Source organism: Rhinoraja longicauda, chromosome 17 (genome assembly GCF_053455715.1).
Source record: "Rhinoraja longicauda isolate Sanriku21f chromosome 17, sRhiLon1.1, whole genome shotgun sequence".
Taxonomy (NCBI): Eukaryota; Metazoa; Chordata; class Chondrichthyes; order Rajiformes; family Arhynchobatidae; genus Rhinoraja; species Rhinoraja longicauda.
Genome location: NC_135969.1, coordinates 7,800,431 through 7,822,112, shown reverse-complemented (window position 1 = coordinate 7,822,112; position 21,682 = coordinate 7,800,431). Strand labels below are relative to the sequence as shown.

Sequence of the window (21,682 nt, the reverse complement as noted above, 5' to 3'; positions counted from 1 at the left end):
GCAGTGCCCGATCTACGCGAGCCCCAGGCCGCAGCGGGCCTCCGGCCATCGTCTTCCTTGGACATGTGGATTGACCAGCGAACCAATGTCCCTCTCCTCACCTGTCCACCGTTGTGCCGCAGGGGCTCCTCCTGCAGCTGACCTTCAGTAAGCAGCAAGCTTGAGAATGATCAGCCATGATCACATTGAATGGTGGTGCTGGCTCGAAAGGCTGAATGGCCTACTCCTGCACCTATTGTCTATTGTCTAAGCCAACTCCGATTCCCTCTCCTAACGGCCTTGCTCCTCGTTCGTCATATCGGTCATTGACGCCGGCTCCATCCTCCCAGTTTCTTGTTTTCAGGGGATGAGCAGGGGCTATCTCGGTGGCTTCCCCCATACAGGGCACAGCGGGCTTGGAGCATCTGCCAAGTAGCTGCCTGGGAGCACTTCCTCTAATCCTTTTGTCTTTTCCTTTTTACCTCCTTTCTCTCACTCTTCATCTCCTTTCTTTCTCTTTGCCCCCTGTTCCATCCTCCCTGGTTTTTTTTTCTCTCACAGCATAATTTATACCAAAAGCCAAAAATAAAATAAAATATTTGGGATTGGTGAGAATGGATAAGCCCAGATGAAAGATGGTGAGCAATTTTCACAACATTGCATTCTGCTCTGAAGCCTGACTGGATCAGTATTCCCAGCATTTTCCCTGATTAGGGAACCTGAATCCCAAACTCTTTAATAAAGTCAAACAACCACTTCCTAAAAGAATGAGGCAATATTTAATGCATTCCTCGTGGAAGCAATTATCCACTCATTATGAGTAGGAAGGCTCATATTTTGCTTGGGCAGCTTACAAGGAACATAGAAAATAGGTGCAGGAGTAGGCCATTCAGCTCTTCGAGCCTGCACTACCATTCAATACGATCATGGCTGATCATCCAAAATCGGTACCCTGTTTCTGCTTTTTCCTCTACTCCGTATTCCTTGATTCCTGCAGGCCTAAGAGCTAAATCCAACTCTCTCTTGAAAACATAGAGTGAATTGGCCTCCACTGCCTTCTGTGGCAGAAAATTCCCCAGATTTACAACTCTCTGGGTGAAAACGTTTTTCCTCATCTCAGTCCTAAACGGCCTACCCCTTGTTCTTAAACCGTGACTCCTGGTTCTGGACTCCCCCAACATGGGGAACATGTTCTAGCCTGTCCGATCCCTTAAGAATGTTATATGTTTCTATAAGATCCCCTCTCATCCTTCTAAATTCCAGGTAATACAAGCTCAATCGACCCATTCTTTCATCATATGCCAGCCCCGCCATTCTGGGAATGAACCTGGTGAACCTATGCTGCACTCCCTCAAATGCAAGAATGTCCTTCCTCAAATTAGGAGACCAAACTGCACACAATACACCAGGTGTGGTCTCACCAGGGCCCTGAACAACTGCAGTAGGGCTTCCTTGCTCCTATACGCAAATCCTCTTGCTTTGAAAGCCAACATGCCATTTGCTTTCTTCACTGTCTGCTGTGCCTGCATGCTTACTTTCCGTGACTGATGTACAAGGACACCCAAGTCTCGTCATACCTCCCCTTTTCCTAATATGACACCATTCAGATAATAATTTGCCTTCTTGTTCTTGCCACCAAAGTGGATAACCTCACATTTATCCACATTATACTGCATCCTACATGCATCTGCCCACCCACCCAACCTATCCAAGTCACCCGGCAGCCTCATAGTGTCCTCCTCGTAACGGAGGATACACCCCAGTGGTATGAATATTGACTTCTCTAATTTCAAGTAAACCTTGCTTTCCCTCCCTCTCCAACCCTCCCCTTCCAGTTCTCCGACCAGTCTGGCAGTGCCCCGATTACATTTTATCTCTCCATTTTTTGTCTCTTTCTCCTTGCTCACAATGATCTGTTCTACATTTTCCTTGACCTTTACCTCTTTTGTCTCATTTTCACACCCTACACTTCCCTATCTCTGTGTTTCCCTCTCCCTGACTCTCAGTCTGAAGGGTCTCAACCCAAAACATCACCCATTCCTTCTATCCAGAGATGCTGCCTGTCCAGCATTTTGTGTCAACCGTCTCCTTATCCTGTCTTTGTTGTTGAATCACAAAGGCTTCATATTTTAATCAATGAGCAGACTTTATTTTTCCCCCAAATATATGCATGTCTACAATTACGAACACATTATATTGTCCTGTGCTAGATAATTAGGTGTGAAGGTAGAGTTTTTAGAATTGATTACCACTCAAAATGTAATAATGCTTGCGTGCAGTATAAATGCCCTGGATTGCGCTCAATCCAAAATCCACCTGATAGCTGCCACCATACTATGGCTGCAGCAGTACTAACCTCTCTTAGCCTTGTGAGACAAATTGAGCTACAGACCTCTCTGCTAAGGTGACCCATGAAGCAGAGCAGTTGGCAAATGTTGACTAGAATCCAGATGGGCCCCAGGTTGCTTGAACAGCTCTTTGGCAGCTTGTGTTGTTGAAGGTATTTTCAGTAGGCTGATAATTGGAGGCCTTCAAAAGCAATTGAAGTTGGCAGCAATAACATTTAGTTTAAGATACAGCGCGGAAACAGGCCCTACGACCCACCGAGTCAGCGCTGACCAGCGATCCCCGCACACTAACACTATCCTACATACCCGAGGGACAATTTACAATTTTACCAAGCCAATTAACCTACAAACCTGTGTGGAGTGTGGGAGGAAGCCGGAGAATACTCACGCAGGTCACGGGGAGAATGTACAAACTCCCTACAGACAGCACCTGTAGTCAGGATCGAACCTGGGTCTCTGGCGCTGTAAGGCAGAAACTCTACCACTGTGCCACCATGCTGTAGGAAGATTTTTTTTTAAAATGCCACTTAAAACCGCATTTAATTAATATAACATAAATAATTATTAGACTTAACATTCAAAAGAACATTTAAATGAATGGGGCTCTGCTTTTATTCTCCAGGTTGGGTTAAAGCTAAGGGACTGGATGCAAAGTTGCAGAATGACTCATTGCCAGAACTCTCCAACTCTCCAATTAGTACCAAGACCTGTTGGCTGGCATTGAGAGCCCTCTCCCCATACAGATCCTTCTTGTCAGGTTAGAATCTCACTCCCAACGCACGCTGCCCTCAGGAAGGCGCAGCAAGGATGAGACAGTTGCCTCCCTTTTTTGCTCTGTGTATTTGCAAGAGAGGGACATGGAGAAAGATGTCTTCTCATGGTTCATCCCGAGCCGCTGCGTAACAGAGGACTCTCTGATCTATTGGCTATACTGAGACAAACAACGTGTGCTGCTGGAAGATCATGAACTCAGCGAAAGACACCTTTTCATAAGGTCATTAGGGTTAGGAGCAGAATTATGCCATTCGGCCCACCTAGTCTACTCTGCCATTCATTCATGGCTGATCTATCTCTCCCTCCTAACCCCATTCTCCTGCCTTCTCCCCATACCCCTGTCATCTGCACTAATCAAGAATCTATCTATCTCCGCCTTAAAAATATCCATTCACTTGGCCTCCACAGCCTTCTGTGGCAAAAGAATTCCACAGATTCACTGCCCTCTGACTCAAGAAATTCCTCCTCATCTCCTTCCTAAGGGAACGTTCTTTAATTCTGAGGCTATGACCTCTGGTCCTAGACTCTCCCACTAGTGGAAACTCCACATCTACTCTATCCAAACCTTTCACTGGTCTGCCTGAAGCCTTTTAGTGTTCCAATACAACAAGATGTCCATAAGGGAATGCTGCTGACTGGCACATTACTGGGAGCTGAGTTTCGATAAGGGATACACTGAAGCTTAACACGCCAACACAAAAGCTTTCTGAGGAAGAACTGCAACCTATAGTTTTATTCCTCTGGATATTGAGGGGCTGGCTCCGATGTCGAAGTCTCTCAAACACCTGATGTCCCTATCATTTCAGGAGTCCTCATGAGTGGCGTTGGTGCTATGTACACAAAATGTACTGATGTATAAAATAGATAACAGTGTAAATGTATCGACTGACTGACACTTCGAATGTAAAGAAAACCATTCAGTGTTTTCTATTTTTGTAAAGAAAAGAAAGCGCTTATTTCAGCACTCTGAAAACTTGCTCCCTTCATTAATGGCAGATTCTGGCTGCAGCGAAATTCAGTATCCAAAATGAACGGTCAAATTTGCCAATATTTCTTTTCCAGCACCTCCCAATGGTGTGACCTCTGTCTCATAACGACGTGGTCAACAGACTCATGAGAGGAACAGTCCTGAAAAATTCTCCAACAATCATACCTTATTCTGATTTGGAAACATACCACCATTCAATCATTGGTGCTGACCCCAAAATCCCAGAGCTCCATACTTTGAGAGTGCCTTCAACAGAAGGTCTGCAGCAGTTCAAGAAAGCAACTCAATACCAACTACTGAAGAATAAACGTTTGTGGCTACTAATTCTGCTCTTGACAATGATGCCTATGAATAAACAGAAATAACCTATTAATTAGGAATGTATTGTATCCCCAAACATTTTTATTCAGCAAATATTATTTAAATCACATGCACTCAACCAAATTGACATTGTAGAAGCTCTCTGAAGCTCAAGAATTGAAATGAATACACCTCCAACAATTGGTTCACTTTATTTTATGGGAGAGATTTTAAGCCATTCAGATACTGTATGAAAAATACAGAAGGATATGTTTAAAAAAATTCAAGTCGATAATATAAATTCTGATTAAATGCATCCTTATTCTCTTGAGAGTGCGGTAAAGTTGTTAACATACTGCAGCTTGAAACAATCTATGAGCTTGTCCATGGTTTTTGGTTCACTTGTTTCACTGATTATCTCTCTTCGCAGGTACCCATGTCATGGAAGGTTCAGGCAAAATGGTGGTGGTGGCTGTAGGAGTTAACTCACAGACCGGCATCATATTCACGCTGTTGGGCGCAGGCAGTGAGGAAGAGGGAAAGAAAGACAAGAAAGGTACAATTATTGCAGCGGAAAATAAATGTGTATTGATCGAACACTTGCGAAAATCAGTCATGTGTGAATAAGTCATGGCAGCTCCAGTCTGAAGCATAGGTTTGATGCTGCCACATTTTAAGTGTCAATTTACAGAACCGAAACACAGTGGGATTTGGCATAAAGCTAACGTCTTGAATGGAAAATTGTGCAAATCTCCAGCTGTTTAGCCCAATGTGATTCTTCAACTAAAATCCTGATGGTGTGCAGGAACAAGCCATCATTTTGAGGGGGAATGCACGATAAATAATGTAAAATGAAATACTCGTATCTTACATACAGTTTTCCTGTCATTTTGGTCGATTTAGTCATCATTTTATTACAGCATACATGTTAATCAGTTGCTTAACACTGCACTGTTTTATTATCCTCGTGGTTAATGTTCTGTTTAAAAATTGTTTTCGGGAGGATTATTCTTTCTCTGTGACCACAAATGTTTTTTGGAAAAACCTTTATCTATGGTGCTATTTTTTTTCCGGCTCCTGCAGATTTTACTACGAAAACATTCCCCTTCGTGATGATCACTGTTGCAGCAGTTGTCATGAAGCATTTTACAGAATTAAACCTGACAGGAAAAGCTAGATAAAGCAGCAGCAGCACCTGTGATCGACTGGGCTTATATTCACTGGAATGTAGAAGGATGAGAGGGGATCTTAAAGAAGCATATGAAATTCTTAAGGGATTGGACAGGCTAGATGCAGGAAAAATATTCCCGATGTTGGGGGAAGTTCAGAACCTGGGGTCACAGTTTACGAATAAGGGATAGGCCATTTAGGACTGAGATGAAGAAAAACCTTTTCACCCAGAGAGTTGTGAATCTGTGGAATTCTCTGCCACAGAACGCCATGGAGGCCAATTCACTGGATGTCTTCAAGAGATAGTTAGATATAGCTCTTAGGGTTAATGGAATCAAGGGATATGGGGAGAAAGCAGGAACGGGGTACTGATTTTGGATGATCACCCATGATCATATTGAATGCAGGTGCTGGCTCGAAGGGCCGAATGGCCTGCTCCTGCAGTTTCTATGTTTCCTTTGCATTGTGCATGTGTGGGACACCTCCATTAATGTGCAGTGTGTGATGAGGCTTTTGCTTTGCAGATGATTTGCAAAATACCATAATCAGACCTTTAGCTAAATGCTGTTGCCTCCCCACCACTAAAGACTTTTTTTTCTCTGCAGGATCAAGCACCCTCCCATTTTATCCATAAGTGTTTATCCACAGAAACATGAAGCCAATAGTTTCTTGTACTTGGGACAACAGTTTTAGTTTTGGGTCACGTGGAACAAGAAAGGATGGAGGACGATTTGCTTCCACTGGACTTTTGTGGCGGATGAGGCAAATGTCAGAATGTTGCTACAAAGGATTGATGGACTCCTCCACAGATGGGGCAGTTTGACGAGGCAGTTGAGTGGGTAGTTTGTGAGGGACGGAGGGCTCCTTCCGCACTTACACCTCGATTCTGTGCACTCTTCAGGCACAAAATCCAGTGTCTTAATATCATTCTGGTTGTCCCTACTCCATTGCAAGTGGGATGTTCTGTTTTTTTCAACAAGCCTTTGATCATATGTTGAATCCTTTGCTCTGTTTGCTTGTTAACTTATTTCAATGGCAGAAGATGGAATTGAGCGTGTAGCGGGTCTGGTGTCAAATAATCAAATGAAAGGCCTGCCCAACTTAGCTGAGTGAATGACAGGGATGTACTCCTAGGTCAGGGTACTGATGATGGTTTGCCCATCCGACCAGTGGATGTGGGGGATTTTGTGTTGTAGCATTGGTAGTACTTGGGCAGTGGGCAAGTCCTAAATGGGACTTGTACGGGAGTTGGACGACCCCGCCCCCACGATGTCTCTACTGTCTTGTGTGCATGCCACATGTACAGTTGGCAAGTCGTTGGTTCCAGCGGCTTTAGGGCTTGTCTACCTAGTGTGTGAAGCCTGGGTTCAGGGGATCGCGTGGAGGAAACCACCAGAAGGTTCAACGGGCAGAAAGATGATCCCAGCAAAGCGTCGTGGAGCGCAAACAGGGCAGAGTGAGATACGTAGGGCACTTCTGACCATCCACTGCATCCTGACCTGTCCCCAGCCGTCTCGACTATGTCTTGCTGCTGGAACCCGATAGGCCAGGACGGGAGAGTGAGGCCGGCGATCTGCGCAACTCCCCCTCACTTAAATCCAAGTCAAGCGCAAGTCATGACTTCAACTTCATACTTTTGAAGTATCTACTATAGGTAGTCCTGGAAGCAAATAGGGCAGGGATCATTGCTATACTGAGATCACAAGGTTTGTGCCCGGTCTGAGACTTTGATCTTCAAATATCCTTGTTTGCAATGAAACATAGTCAATAGTCAATAGTCGTTTATTTGTCACATACACATAAATGTGTAGTGAAATGAAACATTACCCGCAGTTGAACAATAAGACCAATAAGAATAATCAATAAAAATGCAATAACACATACAATCATAAACTAACACCAAACAAAAAGAAACATCCATCACAGTGAGCCTCCTCCAGTCACCTCCTCACTGTGATGGAAGGCCACAATGTCTTTTCTCTTTATTCACAAAATGCTGGAGTAACTCAGCAGGTCAGGCAGCATCTCGGGAGAGAAGGAATGGGTGACGTTTCGGGTCGAGACCCTTCTTCAGACTGATGTCGGAGGTGGGACAAAGGAAGGATATAGGTGGAGACAGGAAGATAGAGGGAGATCTGGGAAGGAGGAGGGGAAGGGAGGGACAGAGGAGCTATCTGAAGTTGGAGAAGTCGACGTTCATACCACCGGGCCGCAAACTGCCCAGGCGAAATATGAGGTGCTGCTCCTCCAATTTCCGGCGGGCCTCACTATGGCACTGGAGGAGGCCCATGACAGAGAGGTCAGACTGGGAATGGGAGGGGGAGTTAAAGTGCTGGGCCACCGGGAGATCAGTTGCGTTAATGCAGACTGAGCGCAGGTGTTCAGCGAAGCGATCGCCGAGCCTGCGCTTGGTCTCGCCGATATAGATAAGTTGACATCTAGAGCAGCGGATGCAATAGATGAGGTTGGAGGAGGTGCAGGTGAACCTCTGTCTCACCTGGAAAGAATGTTTGGGTCCTTTGATGGAGTTGAGGGGGGAGGTAAAGGGACAGGTGTTGCATCTCGTGCGGTTGCAAGGGAAAGTGCCCGGGGTTAGGGTGGTTTGGGTAGGAAGGGACGAGTGGACCAGGGAGTTGCGGAGGGAACGGTCTCTGCGGAACGCAGAGAGGGGAGGGGATGGGAAGATATGGCCAGTGGTGGGGTCCTGTTGTAGGTGACGGAAATGTTGGTGGATAATATGTTGGATCCGCTGGCTGGTGGGGTGGAAGGTGAGAACGAGGGGGATCCTGTCCTTGTTGCGAGTGTGGGGATGGGGAGCAAGAGCGGAGCTGCGGGATGTAGAAGAGACCCTAGTGAGAGCCTGATCTATAATGGAGGAGGGGAAGCCCCATTTCTGAAAAACGAGGACATCTCGGAAGCCCTAGTGTGAAACACCTCATCCCGGGCGCAGATGCGGCGTAGACGGAGGAATTGGGAGTAGGGGATAGACTTTTTGCAGGGGACCGGGTGGGAAGAAGTGTAGTCCAGATAGCTGTGCGAGTCGGTGGGCTTGTAATAAATGTCCGTCACTAGTTTTTCTCCTGTGATGGAGATGGTGAGGTCCAGAAACGGGAGGGAGATGTCAGAGATAGTCCAGGTATATTTAAGGGCAGGATGGAAATTGGAGGTGAAGTGTATAAAGTCAGTGAGTTCTGCATGGGTGCAAGAGGTAGCACCAATGCAGTCGTCGATGTAGCGGAGGTAGAGTTCGGGGATGGGGCCAGTGTACGTCTGGAACAGGGATTGTTCGACGTACCCAACAAAGAGACAGGCGTAGCTAGGGCCCATGCGAGTGCCCATAGCTACGCCTCTGGTTTGGAGGAAGTGGGAGGAGTCAAAGGAGAAGTTGTTGAGGGTAAGAACCAGCTCTGCTAGGCGGAGGAGAGTGTTGGTCTTTTCTCTTCCCCTGCCATCTTCTCCCGCGGTCAGGCTGTTGAAGTTGCCACGTCGGGGCGGTCGGGGCTCCTACTAGTCAGTAGTGGTGTATTGAAGGGAATGGTGAATGTACCATCCATGTCTGTCTTCATCCAGGAGGGCCTCCGAATAGGTATCAAGTGATTCACATCTTCCAGGGTTTTGTGGTGAACCTTTTTTTGTCAGAGGGCAGTGCACTGAGGCAAGGTATGGACTGGCAGATATTTTACAAAGATTGAGTGTAGGGACCATCCTCTCCTCTGGTGTAATGAGCGGGTGCACAGTAGCTCGGTGCTTGACATCTGACTCCATACAAACGCAAGCGTCATTGAAAACCGCAGCTCAGCGACTGAGGTTCAGGTGACCTTGGTTCTGGAGTCCAACCTCCGCCAGTTAAACAGTATCCGTTAGTTTTGAAGATTAGCTCCATTCCAATGAGGGGTTTAATGGAGGTGAGATGCAACTTTGCAGCAAGAAAGATTTATACAAGTGTAATGGACAATGATGCAGCCTTCCCTTGGCGAAGGAAGGTTCTTCTCTTAAAGAGTTGTGGATCTTTGGGTGTATTTGAGGCTGGAATGAATACATTCTGGGCTGCGGTGGAATCTGTGCTGATTAGAGAGAGTCACCGTGGCTTTGTTCGTGAGAAATCATCTCACAAATCTGATAAGAGATTTTTTAAGACATCACCAAGAGGATTGATGAGGACAGGCAAAATGATCTATTTGGACTTCAGCAAGGTTTTTGATAAGTTCCCACAAGTTATTCTCACTTATAAGGTAAGATCACATAGAATCTAAGGTGAGCTAACTAAATTGATTTAAAATTGGCGTGGATGAGGAGTCAAAGCGTAATTGTGGAGGGTTGTTTTACAAAGGCTGTAAACAATGGTGTGTCGCAGGGGTCAGTGTTGGATCCACTGATGGTTGTTATCTATATTAACAATTTGTATGATAATGTCGTTAATATTGTTAGTAAATTTGCAGATGACACCAAATTATGTGACGTAGTGGAAGGAGGATATCTAAGTTTACAACAGGATCTAGATCATGTGGGACGATGGGCCAAGAAACGGCAAATGGAATTTAATTCTGACCAGTGTGAGGTGTTGCACTTTAGTATATCAAACCAGGGCAGGGCTTGCATTGTAAATAATAGTGCCCTGGAGAGTGTTGTGGAACAGAGAAAAATGGGAGTACAGGTACTTGGTTCTCTGAAAATGGTGGTTTAGGTTGACGTTGTGGTGAACAAAGTGCTTGCCTTTACTTACTTGCCGCATTTGGGAAGGGTACTGAGTACAGAAGTTGGAACATCATGATGCATCTGTAAAAGTGAGACCACACTTGTGTGCAGTTCTGTTCACCTAGCTAAGAGAAGAATGTTATGAAGTTGGAAAGTGTGTACAAGAGATTCACCAGGATGTTACCCGAACTTGCAAGCTTGACGAAGAGGCTGCATAGGCTTGGACTTTTTTTTGAGCATCGGAGCCCGAGGGATGACCTTATTGAAATGTCCTAAATCATAGGGCATGGATAAAGCTCACAGACTTTTTCCTCAGAAGAGAAGGTTGTAAAACTAGAGGGCATAAGTTTAAGGTGAGAGATTTAAGAGGGATCTCAGGGGCAACTTTTACGTGAAGATAGTTCACTTTCCTACCAGTCTATGACCCTGCAAATCAAACCTCCGGGTGGTTCCCAGGTTATCAAGGTTATCCTCAGCCGACAGAACTCATGAAGTCTGTGTGGCTTCCAGCACCGCCAGCTGAATGCAGAAAGAATAAGATCTATATCTTCATGTTGAGTTATTGAGCACATCATCAATACATTCAAACAGCCCTTCAGCTTCCTGTCTCACGTCAGGTTACCTTCAACACAGCCTGATAAGATTTTAGGATTCTGACTGCCTCTGACTGTTGCTTGTTGAATAGTCTTGCTCCAGAGGATGCAAGGCGTCAGGTGCAGCCAGAGGAACTTTGAAAGGAATACATAATTACATAAATTCCGTGGAAGGTAGCTTGGGAAATGCATGTAGCTTTTCTTCGAAGATTTGATTTTAGTCTGACGAAACCGTCAAGTGCTTTTCATGCACCGGCCTTGTGCTAAAAGAAACTTTCACATTCCCATTGACCGTGTGCTGAAAATTAGACCAGCCTTTTCATGAAATCAGTGCACTGTTCATAATTTTAATGTGTATGTGCGTGTGTTGTGTGAATGTGTGCGTAATCACGCAAGGTGTATTCAGGAATGTTCACAGTTTTAAATGAATATTCAATCATAAGTGTCTTTATGGCTTACATCCACCCCATGCAGAACTGACTTCAGGAGCAGGAACACATGAGGTGACTGACGACTGTGTGCCAGTGGCATTCTCTTAGAATTGAGCTTGCTCTTGCTTTGTAGCAATTAAGTCATGACCTGGAGTTGCCACAGGCTACTGCACTTCCCGTATCGAACCGTTGAAATTAAATGGAACCCATGTATTCCAGCATTTGTTGGCAACTGCAGCCTGTACTCGCTGGAGTTTCGAAGAATGAGGGGGGACCTCGCTGAAACATACAGAATAATGAAAGGCTTGGACATAGTGGATGTGGAGAGGATGTTTCCACTAGTGGGAGAGTCTAGGACTAGAGGTCATAGCCTCAGAATTAAAGGATGTTCTTTTAGGAAGGAGATGAGGAGAAATTTCTTTAGTAAGAGGGTGATGAATCTGTAGCACTCTTTGCCACAGAAGGCTGTAAAGGCCAAGTCAGTGGATATTTTGAAGGCAGATATAGATAGATTCTTGATTAGTACGGGTGTCAGGGGTTATGGGGAGAAGGCAGGAGAATGGGGTTAGGAGGGAGAGACAGATCAGTCAAAATTACACTACCAAAACCAGGCATGGAGCATAGATCAGTCAGCAATACGAAAGTCAGGCATGGATCAATCCGCCTAGGGGATTGATCTACAGCAACCAAAAAGACAAAGTACTGGACACACATTGGACCACGGTGAGATCTCATCTTGAAAATTGGACACTGATCAAGTTCTCTTCTGAGGGATAAATTACTTGCAATCCAGGCTGTGCCAGATTAATTCCTGGGTTGAAGAGATTTCCTACAAAAACCTACAAATTGGTAACAGCTTTGTGACCTGAGTCTGATCCTAACCTTGGGTGCCTTGTGAAGATTGCATGTTCCGTCGTGACCATGGGTTTCCCCTGTGTGATTGGGTCCAGTTTAGTTTAGTTTAGAGATACAGCGCGGAAACAGGCCCTTCGGCCCACCGAGTCCACACCGCCCAGCGATCCCCGCACATTAACACTATCTGACACACACTAGAGACAATTTACATTTATAACCAAGCCAATTAATCTACAAACCTGTATGTCTTTAGAGTGTGGGAGGAAATCAAAGATCTCCTACGTGTTCACAGGAAGAATGTACGAGCTCCGTACAAACAGCACTGGTAGTCAGGATCAAACCCGGGTCTCTGGCGTATTAAGGCAGTAGGTCTACCGCTGTGCCATTGTACTGCCCACCATTTCCTTCCACATCCCAAAGACATGCTGTTTGATATGCTAATTGGCTATAATAAATTATCCCAAATATAGTTGGATGTTAAAGGAATCAACCAGTGAATTGATTGGGACCTGAGCGAGAATAGATTACAAGGAAATAAATAAGTAAGTGGGATTGATGAATTGTTCTGAGACCCACCATTGATCAGATGGGTTGAATAGCTTCATTTTATGTCACAACGAAATTTGAAATAGAAGAGATTATGGAGACTGGGCCTGTGCCAAGTAGAATGAGAGGTATTGATAATATTGATCCACACGAACCTTTCATGTGCCTTGGCAGAGTGGATGCAGGGATGATATTTCCACTGGCCAGATGTTTAGTTCCAGTTTAACAATAAAGGATTAGCCATTTGAAACTTGGATAAGAAAAAATGTATTTACCCAGCTAGAAGTTAATCTGTGGAATTCTCTAACTGAAGGCTATGATGGCTTAATTGCTAAGCATAATCTGAATAGAAAACATTAGATTTTTTTAGCTGTGTCTGGTATGAAGGGATGCGGCATTAAGGTAAAAGTTCAGGTGTGATCTTATTGAATGGTGGAGTTGGCGCAATTGATCTGATACCCGAGACAGACACAAAATGCTGGAGCAACTCAACGGGAAAGGCAGCTTCTCTGGAGAGAAGGAATGGGTGACCTTTTGGATCAAGAGGGTCTCGAACCGAAACATCACCCATTCCTTCTCTCCAGAGAAGTTGCTTGTCTTGTTGAGTTACTCCAGCATTTCGTGTCTATCTGCAGTTCCTTCCTACACATTTGATCTCATACCCTACCTCCACTTCTATCCCTTATGCTCTTCTGTTCCCAACAGTTTATTTGCAGAAAATAACATATATATAATCAGATGGAAATAGAAGCAGAGATTGTTTTGTGCCAAATGTCACATTCCAAGGGAGGCAAATAGGCTAGGCTTGTATTAGTTCCGTTTTTGAAAAATAAGAATAATTTGTCCCACATACAAGTTGCTGAAAGTTAATGGAAACAGATTCTGTAGTTACTAATTAACCATTTGTGACCTTCCAAAAATGCATTCCCATCGTATTTGCCCGAGAGTATTTGGACCTAAATTCAAGTTCCGCCCAATGCAATTAGCACTGAAAGAATCAGAACAAAAGATACTTGGGCAGGTCTTTTTGCATGGAGATTAGAGAAAGTGAAATCTGCTGCTGTGAAACTCCTTGAAATCCAGCCTTAATGAGGTTATTGTCCCACCGGTACTTCAAGTACACAAAGTAACATTATCTGAGGAAGAAAAATGAATATCCCTGCCTTTGATTATACTGATTTAATAGCAAGGGTACTGGCTCCCCTGACAACTTACTCTGATTTTAGTCGACAGATTAAACAGATTTTTAAAGTCCTTATATTTAAGGTCATTGGTAAAAAAAAGCCAAGTAGTTGCAATGATACCGAGTGCATTGCCTGTGAAGGTGTTGGAAGGAGATTCAAAGTTTCTGCCGATTTTCAAACTTCCAAAAGAATCGGCTAATAATTTAAAAAGGAAAAGCAAATTAAACAAGTTTAGTTTAGTTAAGAGCTTCAGCGCAGAAACAGGCCCTTCGGTCCACCAAGTCCGCACTGACCAGCGATCCCCACAATTAACACTATTCTACACACACTAGGAACAACTTACATTTATACCAAGCCAATTAACCTACAAACCAGTACGTCTTTGGAATGTGGGAGGAAACCGAAGATCTCGGAGAAAACCCACATGGTCTTGGGGAGAACGTACAAACTCAGTGCAGACAGCACCCGTAGTCAGAATCGAACCCGGGTCTCCGGCGCTGTTAGGCAGCAACTCTACCGCTGCGCCACCGTGCCACCCTTAGGGAGGGTGGGGGGGTGGCAGGGAACGAAAGGAGTCAACCTGGCAGAGGGAATGACATCTCTCACTGCTGTACAGTACTATGTGCAGGATGCACATCCATGAAAGATGATATATTTGGTATTGCTGCAACAATGAAGCAGCAGATTCCCTTGATATGGGCAGAGCCCTGAAGAATTTCACTGAAATGTATATTGTGAGGATGCTAGCTAGAGTAATAGAAAGGGCCATTTTCTGTTAAAAGATTAAAAAAATAGGGGGCAGAGGTCTACTGCAATTGGTAGAAGGATCAGAGTGAAAATTAGGAAGTATATTTTCATCCAGAGGATAGAAATTCACTGTCTGAAAGGTTGGTAGAAACAGAACGTTTTCTTGTATCTTGAGACATGTAACAACAAAATACCAATCATCAATCACCAAACTTTCAGGACCTTTTAGGATGAAAGTGGCATGAACATTGATACTAGGTTAATTCCCGGAATGGCGGGACTGTCATATGTTGAAAGACTGGAGCGACTAGGCTTGTATACACTGGAATTTAGAAGGATGAGAGGGGATCTTATCGAAACGTATAAGATTATTAAGGGGTTGGACACGTTAGAGGCAGGAAACATGTTCCCAATGTTGGGGGAGTCCAGAACAAGGGGCCACAGTTTAAGAATAAGGGGTTGGCCATTTAGAACGGAGATGAGGAAAAACCTTTTCAGTCAGAGAGTTGTGAATCTGTGGAATTCTCTGCTTCAGAAGGCAGTGGAGGCCAATTCTCTGAATGCATTCAAGAGAGAGCTAGATAGGGCTCTTAAGGATAGCGGAGTCAGGGGGTATAGGGAGAAGCCAGGAACGGGGTACTGATTGAGAATGATCAGCCATGATCACATGGAATGGCGGTGCTGGCTCGAAGGGCCGAATGACCTACTTCTGCACTTATTGTCTATTGACTTCTCCAACTTTCGATAGTTCCTCTGTCCCTCTTCCCCTCCCCCTTCCCAGTTCTCCCTCTATCTTCCTGTCTCCACCTATATCCTTCCTTTATCCCGCCCCACTGACATCAGTCTGAAGGTCTCGACCCGAAACGTCACCCATTCCTTATCTCCTGAGATGCTGTCTGACCTGCTGAGTTACTCCAGCATTCTGTGAAATAAATACCTTCGATTTGTACCAGCATCTGCAGTTATTTTCTTACACTACATGATCTTTTAGGAAGTATTTACCTGCAGTGCTGTGACGTGCAAGACTATAGATCAAGTGCTGGAAGGTGAAGTAAGGCTAGGGTTCTCTTTGTGGGCTGAATGGCCTCCCCTGCATCATTTCTGAATCAATGTAAACATCAGCTTGTCCCTTCCATGTCATACTACATGCTTACTTTGGCTTTACCATTCTCTGTCGCTGAATGCATAAGATTGCTTGCATCGTAATTACAATGTCCTTATCATTGCATTGTGTTTACTCCAAGTCATTCGTTCATGGTCGCTATCCTGTCAATTATAAAGAAATAAAATATCGTCAGCATTGTTTTACAGTTTTATCTCCCTGCGGTTGTATTTTTAACCTTAGCTTTACAGGTATTCTGTCACCGCCACGTTCATTGAGGGAACTGACAGGTGGATGTTTTCACCTCTTTCAGAAAAAGCAATATCTTCGCTCCCCAATCCAGCTATGCTTATGCTTCCAGGCAATTCTTCACCCAGGCCATCGATCAGTGTGACATAAGTCTGAATTTTTTCCACAGACATTCGTGTTGTGATTTCCAAGCTTGTTGAAAAACATTTGCTGCCCCCCCCCCCCCCCCCCCCGTGAATGTATTGCACGTGGCAGTCACGTTTGGTGAAGTGGAGCTTTGCGGAACAAAAAAAGATACTCTTCCTGCCTCTTGATCAGCATGTTAAGCAGTTTGAGCAATAGAGGAGGAAATTATTGTAGTGGATCTTCTTTATATCTATATTTAATAATTTGATAAAGATATTCTTTACAAATTATAGTGGTAGATATTCTTTGAAAAGTAATTTTCACAGCATGTCTCTTTTTCTTCATCTTACTTGATCTAGAAAAATTGTCAAACTAGTTCAGCGACTGTTTACACATGATAATGCTGCATTGCTGGGTCGAGTTTATTTCTCTAATTACTTGCAGGGAATGGTGCTTTAGATATGTCATCTATCTGCAAAATATAGCTTAGCTGGGCTTCCACGATTCTAACACTGCATTCCTTCCACTCACCAGATGTTGCTTCACTTCACAAAATGCTGGTATTTATTCACAAAATGCTGGATTAACTCAGCAGGTCAGGCAACATCTCAGGAGAGAAGGAATGGGTGACGTTTCGGGTCTAGACCCTTCTGAAGAGTCTCGACCCGAAACGTCACCCATTCCTTCTCTCCTGAGATGCTGCCTGGCCTGCTGAGTTACTCCAGCATTTTGTGAAATAAATACCTTTGATTTGTACCAGCATCTGCAGTTATTTTCTTACACTAGATGTTGCTTCACCATCTCCTTGAAATAATTCACTGATACCCCCTTTGTCAATCTAAAGAAGGGTCTTGACCCGAAACATCACCCATTCCTTCTCTCCTGAGATGCTGCCTGGCCTGCTGAGTTACTCCAGTATTTTGTGTCTATCTTCAGTGTAAACCAGCTTCTGCTGTTCAAGACCCTTCTAAAGGACACCCCCTTTAGATCCAACACCAAGGCTTGGTCACCCAAAGGGGAAACCCTAATCAGAGGCATTTATTACATATATAATACACATAAACAAAGTCAGCCTCAGGTGAACGGTAGGGTCTACAACGGGTAATTGGCCAGAAATGGCTGGCTGATTTCAATACTGTATCCGTTGTTCAAGATGTGGACTCTTATACATCGGCGAGACCAAGCGTAGACCGAAGATAGACACAGAAAGCTGGAGTAACTCAGCGGGACAGGCAGCATCTCTGGAGAGAAGGAATGGGTGATGTTTCGGGTCGAGACCCTTCTTCAGACTGGTTAGGGACATAATTATACATAAATTGTACATAAATTGTCCATAAATTAGACATAATTTATACATAAATTATGCAAGTCAGTGGGGAAAAAAATTGAGACATGAGTGCAAAGCCACAATATATCCAAGTCCATGGTAGTGTAAGAGTTGGTGAGGTATGATTAAGTTTGTGCAGGTTGGTTCAAGAACCTAATGGCTGTGGCAGCATAATGGAGCTGCTGGCTTATAGCACCAGAGACTTGGGTTTTATCCTGACCTCAGGTGCTGTCTGTGTGTAATTTGCACATTCTCCCTGTGACCGTGTGGATTTCCTCTGGGTGCTTTGGTTCACCCCACATCCCAAAGATGGGTGGGTTTGTAGGTTAATTGGCCTACTGGTCCCTTGTGTGTGGGGAGTGGATACGAAAATGGGGTAACACAGAACTAGCGTGGGCAGGTGATCGCTAGCTGTTGTGGACTCGGTTGAAGGACCTGTTTCCATGCTGATTCTCTCTAAACTAAATTAAACTAAACTCGTTATTCCTGAACCTGGTGGTGTGGGACTTCAAGCTTCTCTACCTCCTTCCCAACCATAACAGCACGAAAAGGGTATGGTAGGGATCCTTGATGATAGACGCCTTCTTCAGGCAGAACCTGAAGATAGGTGCTTTCAATGGTGGGGAAGGTTGTGGGTGTGATGGACCACCGGGCTGTGTCTACCACTCTGCATTCTCTTACGTTCCTGTGCATTGGACATACCATACATGGGCAATCAATCAGGATACTTCCTACAGTGCATTTGGCAAAGTTTGTCAGAGTATTTAGAGACATACTGAATTTCCTTAAACTTTGAAGAAATGAGAGGCGTTGGTTCATCACCTTCGTGATTACACCAGGACAGAATAATGCCTAGGAATTTCAATCTGCTGAGTATCTCCATCCGCCAATGATAAATGGCACTTGGTCTCCTGAATAACCCCTTTCTGAAATCAACTATTTCAACCATTTCAAACTGTTTGTGCATGTACATCTGTTCTCTTGTGTTTTACATTATCACAAAATGTGGGAAAGCAGGTGATTTTTCATGGGGTTTTTTTTTGTCTCTATTTAAATTGCCAGTTCTCCAAAGGTAGGACCTTTATATTCAATGCAATTACAATTAATCATTATAATAAAAACATTTAAAAAAAACAGCAACCAATCAACCAACAGCAACAGCAATCTTCAGAGTGAGGAGAAAAATAAATATTTCTGGCTGATCTGCAGTGTGTTTTCTGGCCTCTATTCTGATAGCTTATTCTTTTAGGTGGAGCTAGGGTATTTCAAACCATTTCTGACAGATCCAGAAAGGACATTAATTTGTTTTCTGATCAATTTTAAGTGTTTGAGTGGATTGAAGCTAGAAATCTGGAAGGTACAATAAAAATGGCAGAAGCACCATGTTAGACTGCACCCTGTGGACAGAGGAAGCTGATGAGATTTCTACTGGGGATTTTACATCGATTTTGTTGGTGTCCCGAGTATTAATTATCTGCCCTTGGTTGACCCTGTGAAAATGATGCTGACTCATTGCCTTGAAATAATGCATCATCTTCATAAACATGTTGGTTTGATACTGGGTGGCTTGCCATGCCATTTAAAAATGCAGTTTACAGTGTACCATGCTGATGTGAGTCTGGAGGAGTTGTTAGCTTCTTATGTCCACAAATGCAGACTGGTGTGCTGAGCATGCTCACCAAAGTCACCATAGAGTTCAGATATCCAGCTTTGGCTGCATTGGCTATTTAAGGCCACTGCTAAGGTTAAGTGGAAGGACAAGAGTTATTGGTGTCTGGCAGTGGTGCAGTAATGGATGGTTGGAGGAGAAGTGTTGAGTCATACTGCATGGAATCAGACCTTTCGGCCCAACTTGCCAGCTAACCAGTATGCCCCATCTACGCCAGCCCGCCCTATCGCCACATAACCTTATAACCCTCTGTAAGATCACCCCTCAGCCACCTGCACACAAAGGAATAAAGTCCTAGCCTGCCCAACCTCTCAAGATAGCTCAGGCCCTCGAGTCCTGGCAATACCCTCATCAAGGAAGGGGGGTGAGGAGGGGGAGGGAATAGGGTTGGGTGGACAGTGAATCGGACAGTCTTCCTAAACCTACGCGATCTCCGGGTTGCTAAACACTGTAACTCCTCCTCCCATTCCCACACTGACCTTTCTGTCCTGGACCTCCTCCACTGTTAGAGTGAGGCCCAACGCATATTGGAGGAACAGCACCTCATATTTCGCTTGGGCAGCTTACAACCCAGCGTTATGAATATCCACTTCTCTAACTTCAAGTAACCCTCTCTCTCCATCCTAGTTCTGTGACCAATCTGACTGTCTCCCTGATTAAATTTTATCTTTGTATGCTTCGTTGTCATCTTTCCCAGTTAAACAATGATCTATTCAACCCTTCCACATTTCTGTGTCTCCCTCTCCTCTGACTCTCAGTCTGAAGAATGGTCTCAACCCAAAACGTCACCCACTCCTTCTAGCCAGATATGCTTCCTGTCCCGCTGAATTACTCCAGCATTCTGCGTTTGTCTTCTGTGTAAACCAGCATCTGCAGTTCCTTCCTACATTACTCATGCTTACCAGTAACCAGTTACATTTCTTGAATTAAGAAAAACAACATAGAAATGTCCAATTTCACATTTCACTCCAGAGAATCAGCGATTTATTTTTAATTGCATAACTCTTCTAAAAAATAATTTTATCCATTAGATTTCATTAGAAGCTTACAAATGCCTAGCGAGCATTAGAGTGCTGTGAATAAATTGCTGATGACTTAGAGGTACATTGTTAATGTAAAATAATCAGCTGGTGTTGTGTTCAACAACTGATTTGCGCTTCAGAAGTACTGCTGTGCACAGTGTAATACTTACTCCATGTACCCTAAGGCTGTTTCTTCTGATGGAGAGGGTAACAGCAGTCTGTATGTCTTTTCACTCGGCAGCATATATGACTGAGCTTCCAGAATAGTTAAAACGTCTGATGTGCATTCGCATTTATTTTTCATGTTAATCCCCTCAAATCTTTGCAGTAATCCACCATGGTTTGAGTTGCACCTTCAAATATACTCATTTCCACACACTGGTAGCAATCCAGTGATTCAGCAGAAAATCTATGTTATTACATTTCATTTTACAAATATCATGCCGATTTGTGTGAACTTTCTGAACGGAGAATGGAATTAAATCAATACTTCACCCAAAGCTGCTGAGTATTTAAAGTAAAGACAAGCAGTAGGATTATAGATTGTCCATCTGCAAAAGATCAACAAAACGAAATGTTTGTGTCTGCCGTGTGCAAACCGTTAACTAGACTGTGCTCAGGATTGCTGAGGGTATCTTTCTCACAAGGCATTTCGATGCCGTTCGCCCGTGCGATCTCAATGGTTTATCGTAGCAGCTTTGAAACTTGGGTGGGGAAAGGATGATCCTAACAAGTGAAATCAAAATAAATGTCCCAATCTCAGATTCACTGCCAGCCAAACATGTTATCTCCCCAAAGTATGCTGATCTGAGTTAACAGAGTAGGATCCTCCTTCAGAAGCTTAGCTGGAGATAATGGGGGTGCATTTGTGATTGTAACTTAACTGAAGTGTTGTAGCATGCCACAGCTTTGCAATGGTAGAACTGGAATAGGCCTGAGGAAATTCACCTTCAAAGGCCATACACTGCAGCTCAGTGCATACAAAAACATCTGCTATCACCAAGAGAAAGAAGCCGATATCTCGGTATATTAGAACCAAAACTGCTTTAGTTTAGTTCTCTCCCTTTCGCTGCTTAAGCATTTGTATCCCTTGGTTTGAGAATGCATGTTAAGGATACAGAGAGCAGATATGTAGGAAAATAACTGCAAATGCTGGTACAAATCGAAGGTATCACAAAAAGCTGGAGTAACTTAGCGGGTCAGGCAGCATCTCAGGAGAGAAGGAATGGGTGACGTTTCAGGTCGAGGCCCTTCTTCGGACCAGAGAGCAGATATTATTTTTTCCAATTGATGCCTTCCTAAAGTAGATCAATATTGTTCTTATTCCTTTCACGTAGATTTCTCAGGTGGGGTTTTGCTCACTGTACCCGCTGTGCTTGTATCAAGTTGGGCTGTTGGGTAGGACCAAACAGAAGTATGTTTGGGTCATCATTGGAAGTCAAAGTTTGAAGGAGGTAGATGAATGCAAAATTGAATTGAAAGTGCAAAGTTTTGTCCTTCATATTGTGATCTGGTATTGCAGACCTTCTGAAATGTTTAATAACTCTGTTTCTCATTTTGCTGATCTTAGATTCAAC

The 21,682-nt window shown here is 44.1% G+C and overlaps 1 protein-coding gene across 13 annotated transcripts in view; it reads left to right on the top strand.

Moving 5' to 3' along the window:
• atp2b2 (ATPase plasma membrane Ca2+ transporting 2) overlaps positions 1–21,682 on the top strand; it is a 1,022,617-nt gene that overhangs the window by 486,872 nt on the left and 514,063 nt on the right. For all 13 annotated transcript variants that reach the window (XM_078414003.1, XM_078414006.1, XM_078414002.1 and 10 more), the window contains one exon: positions 4,820–4,945. In XM_078414003.1, the coding sequence (XP_078270129.1) occupies positions 4,820–4,945 (126 nt within the window). The remainder of the gene's footprint in view (positions 1–4,819; positions 4,946–21,682) is intronic.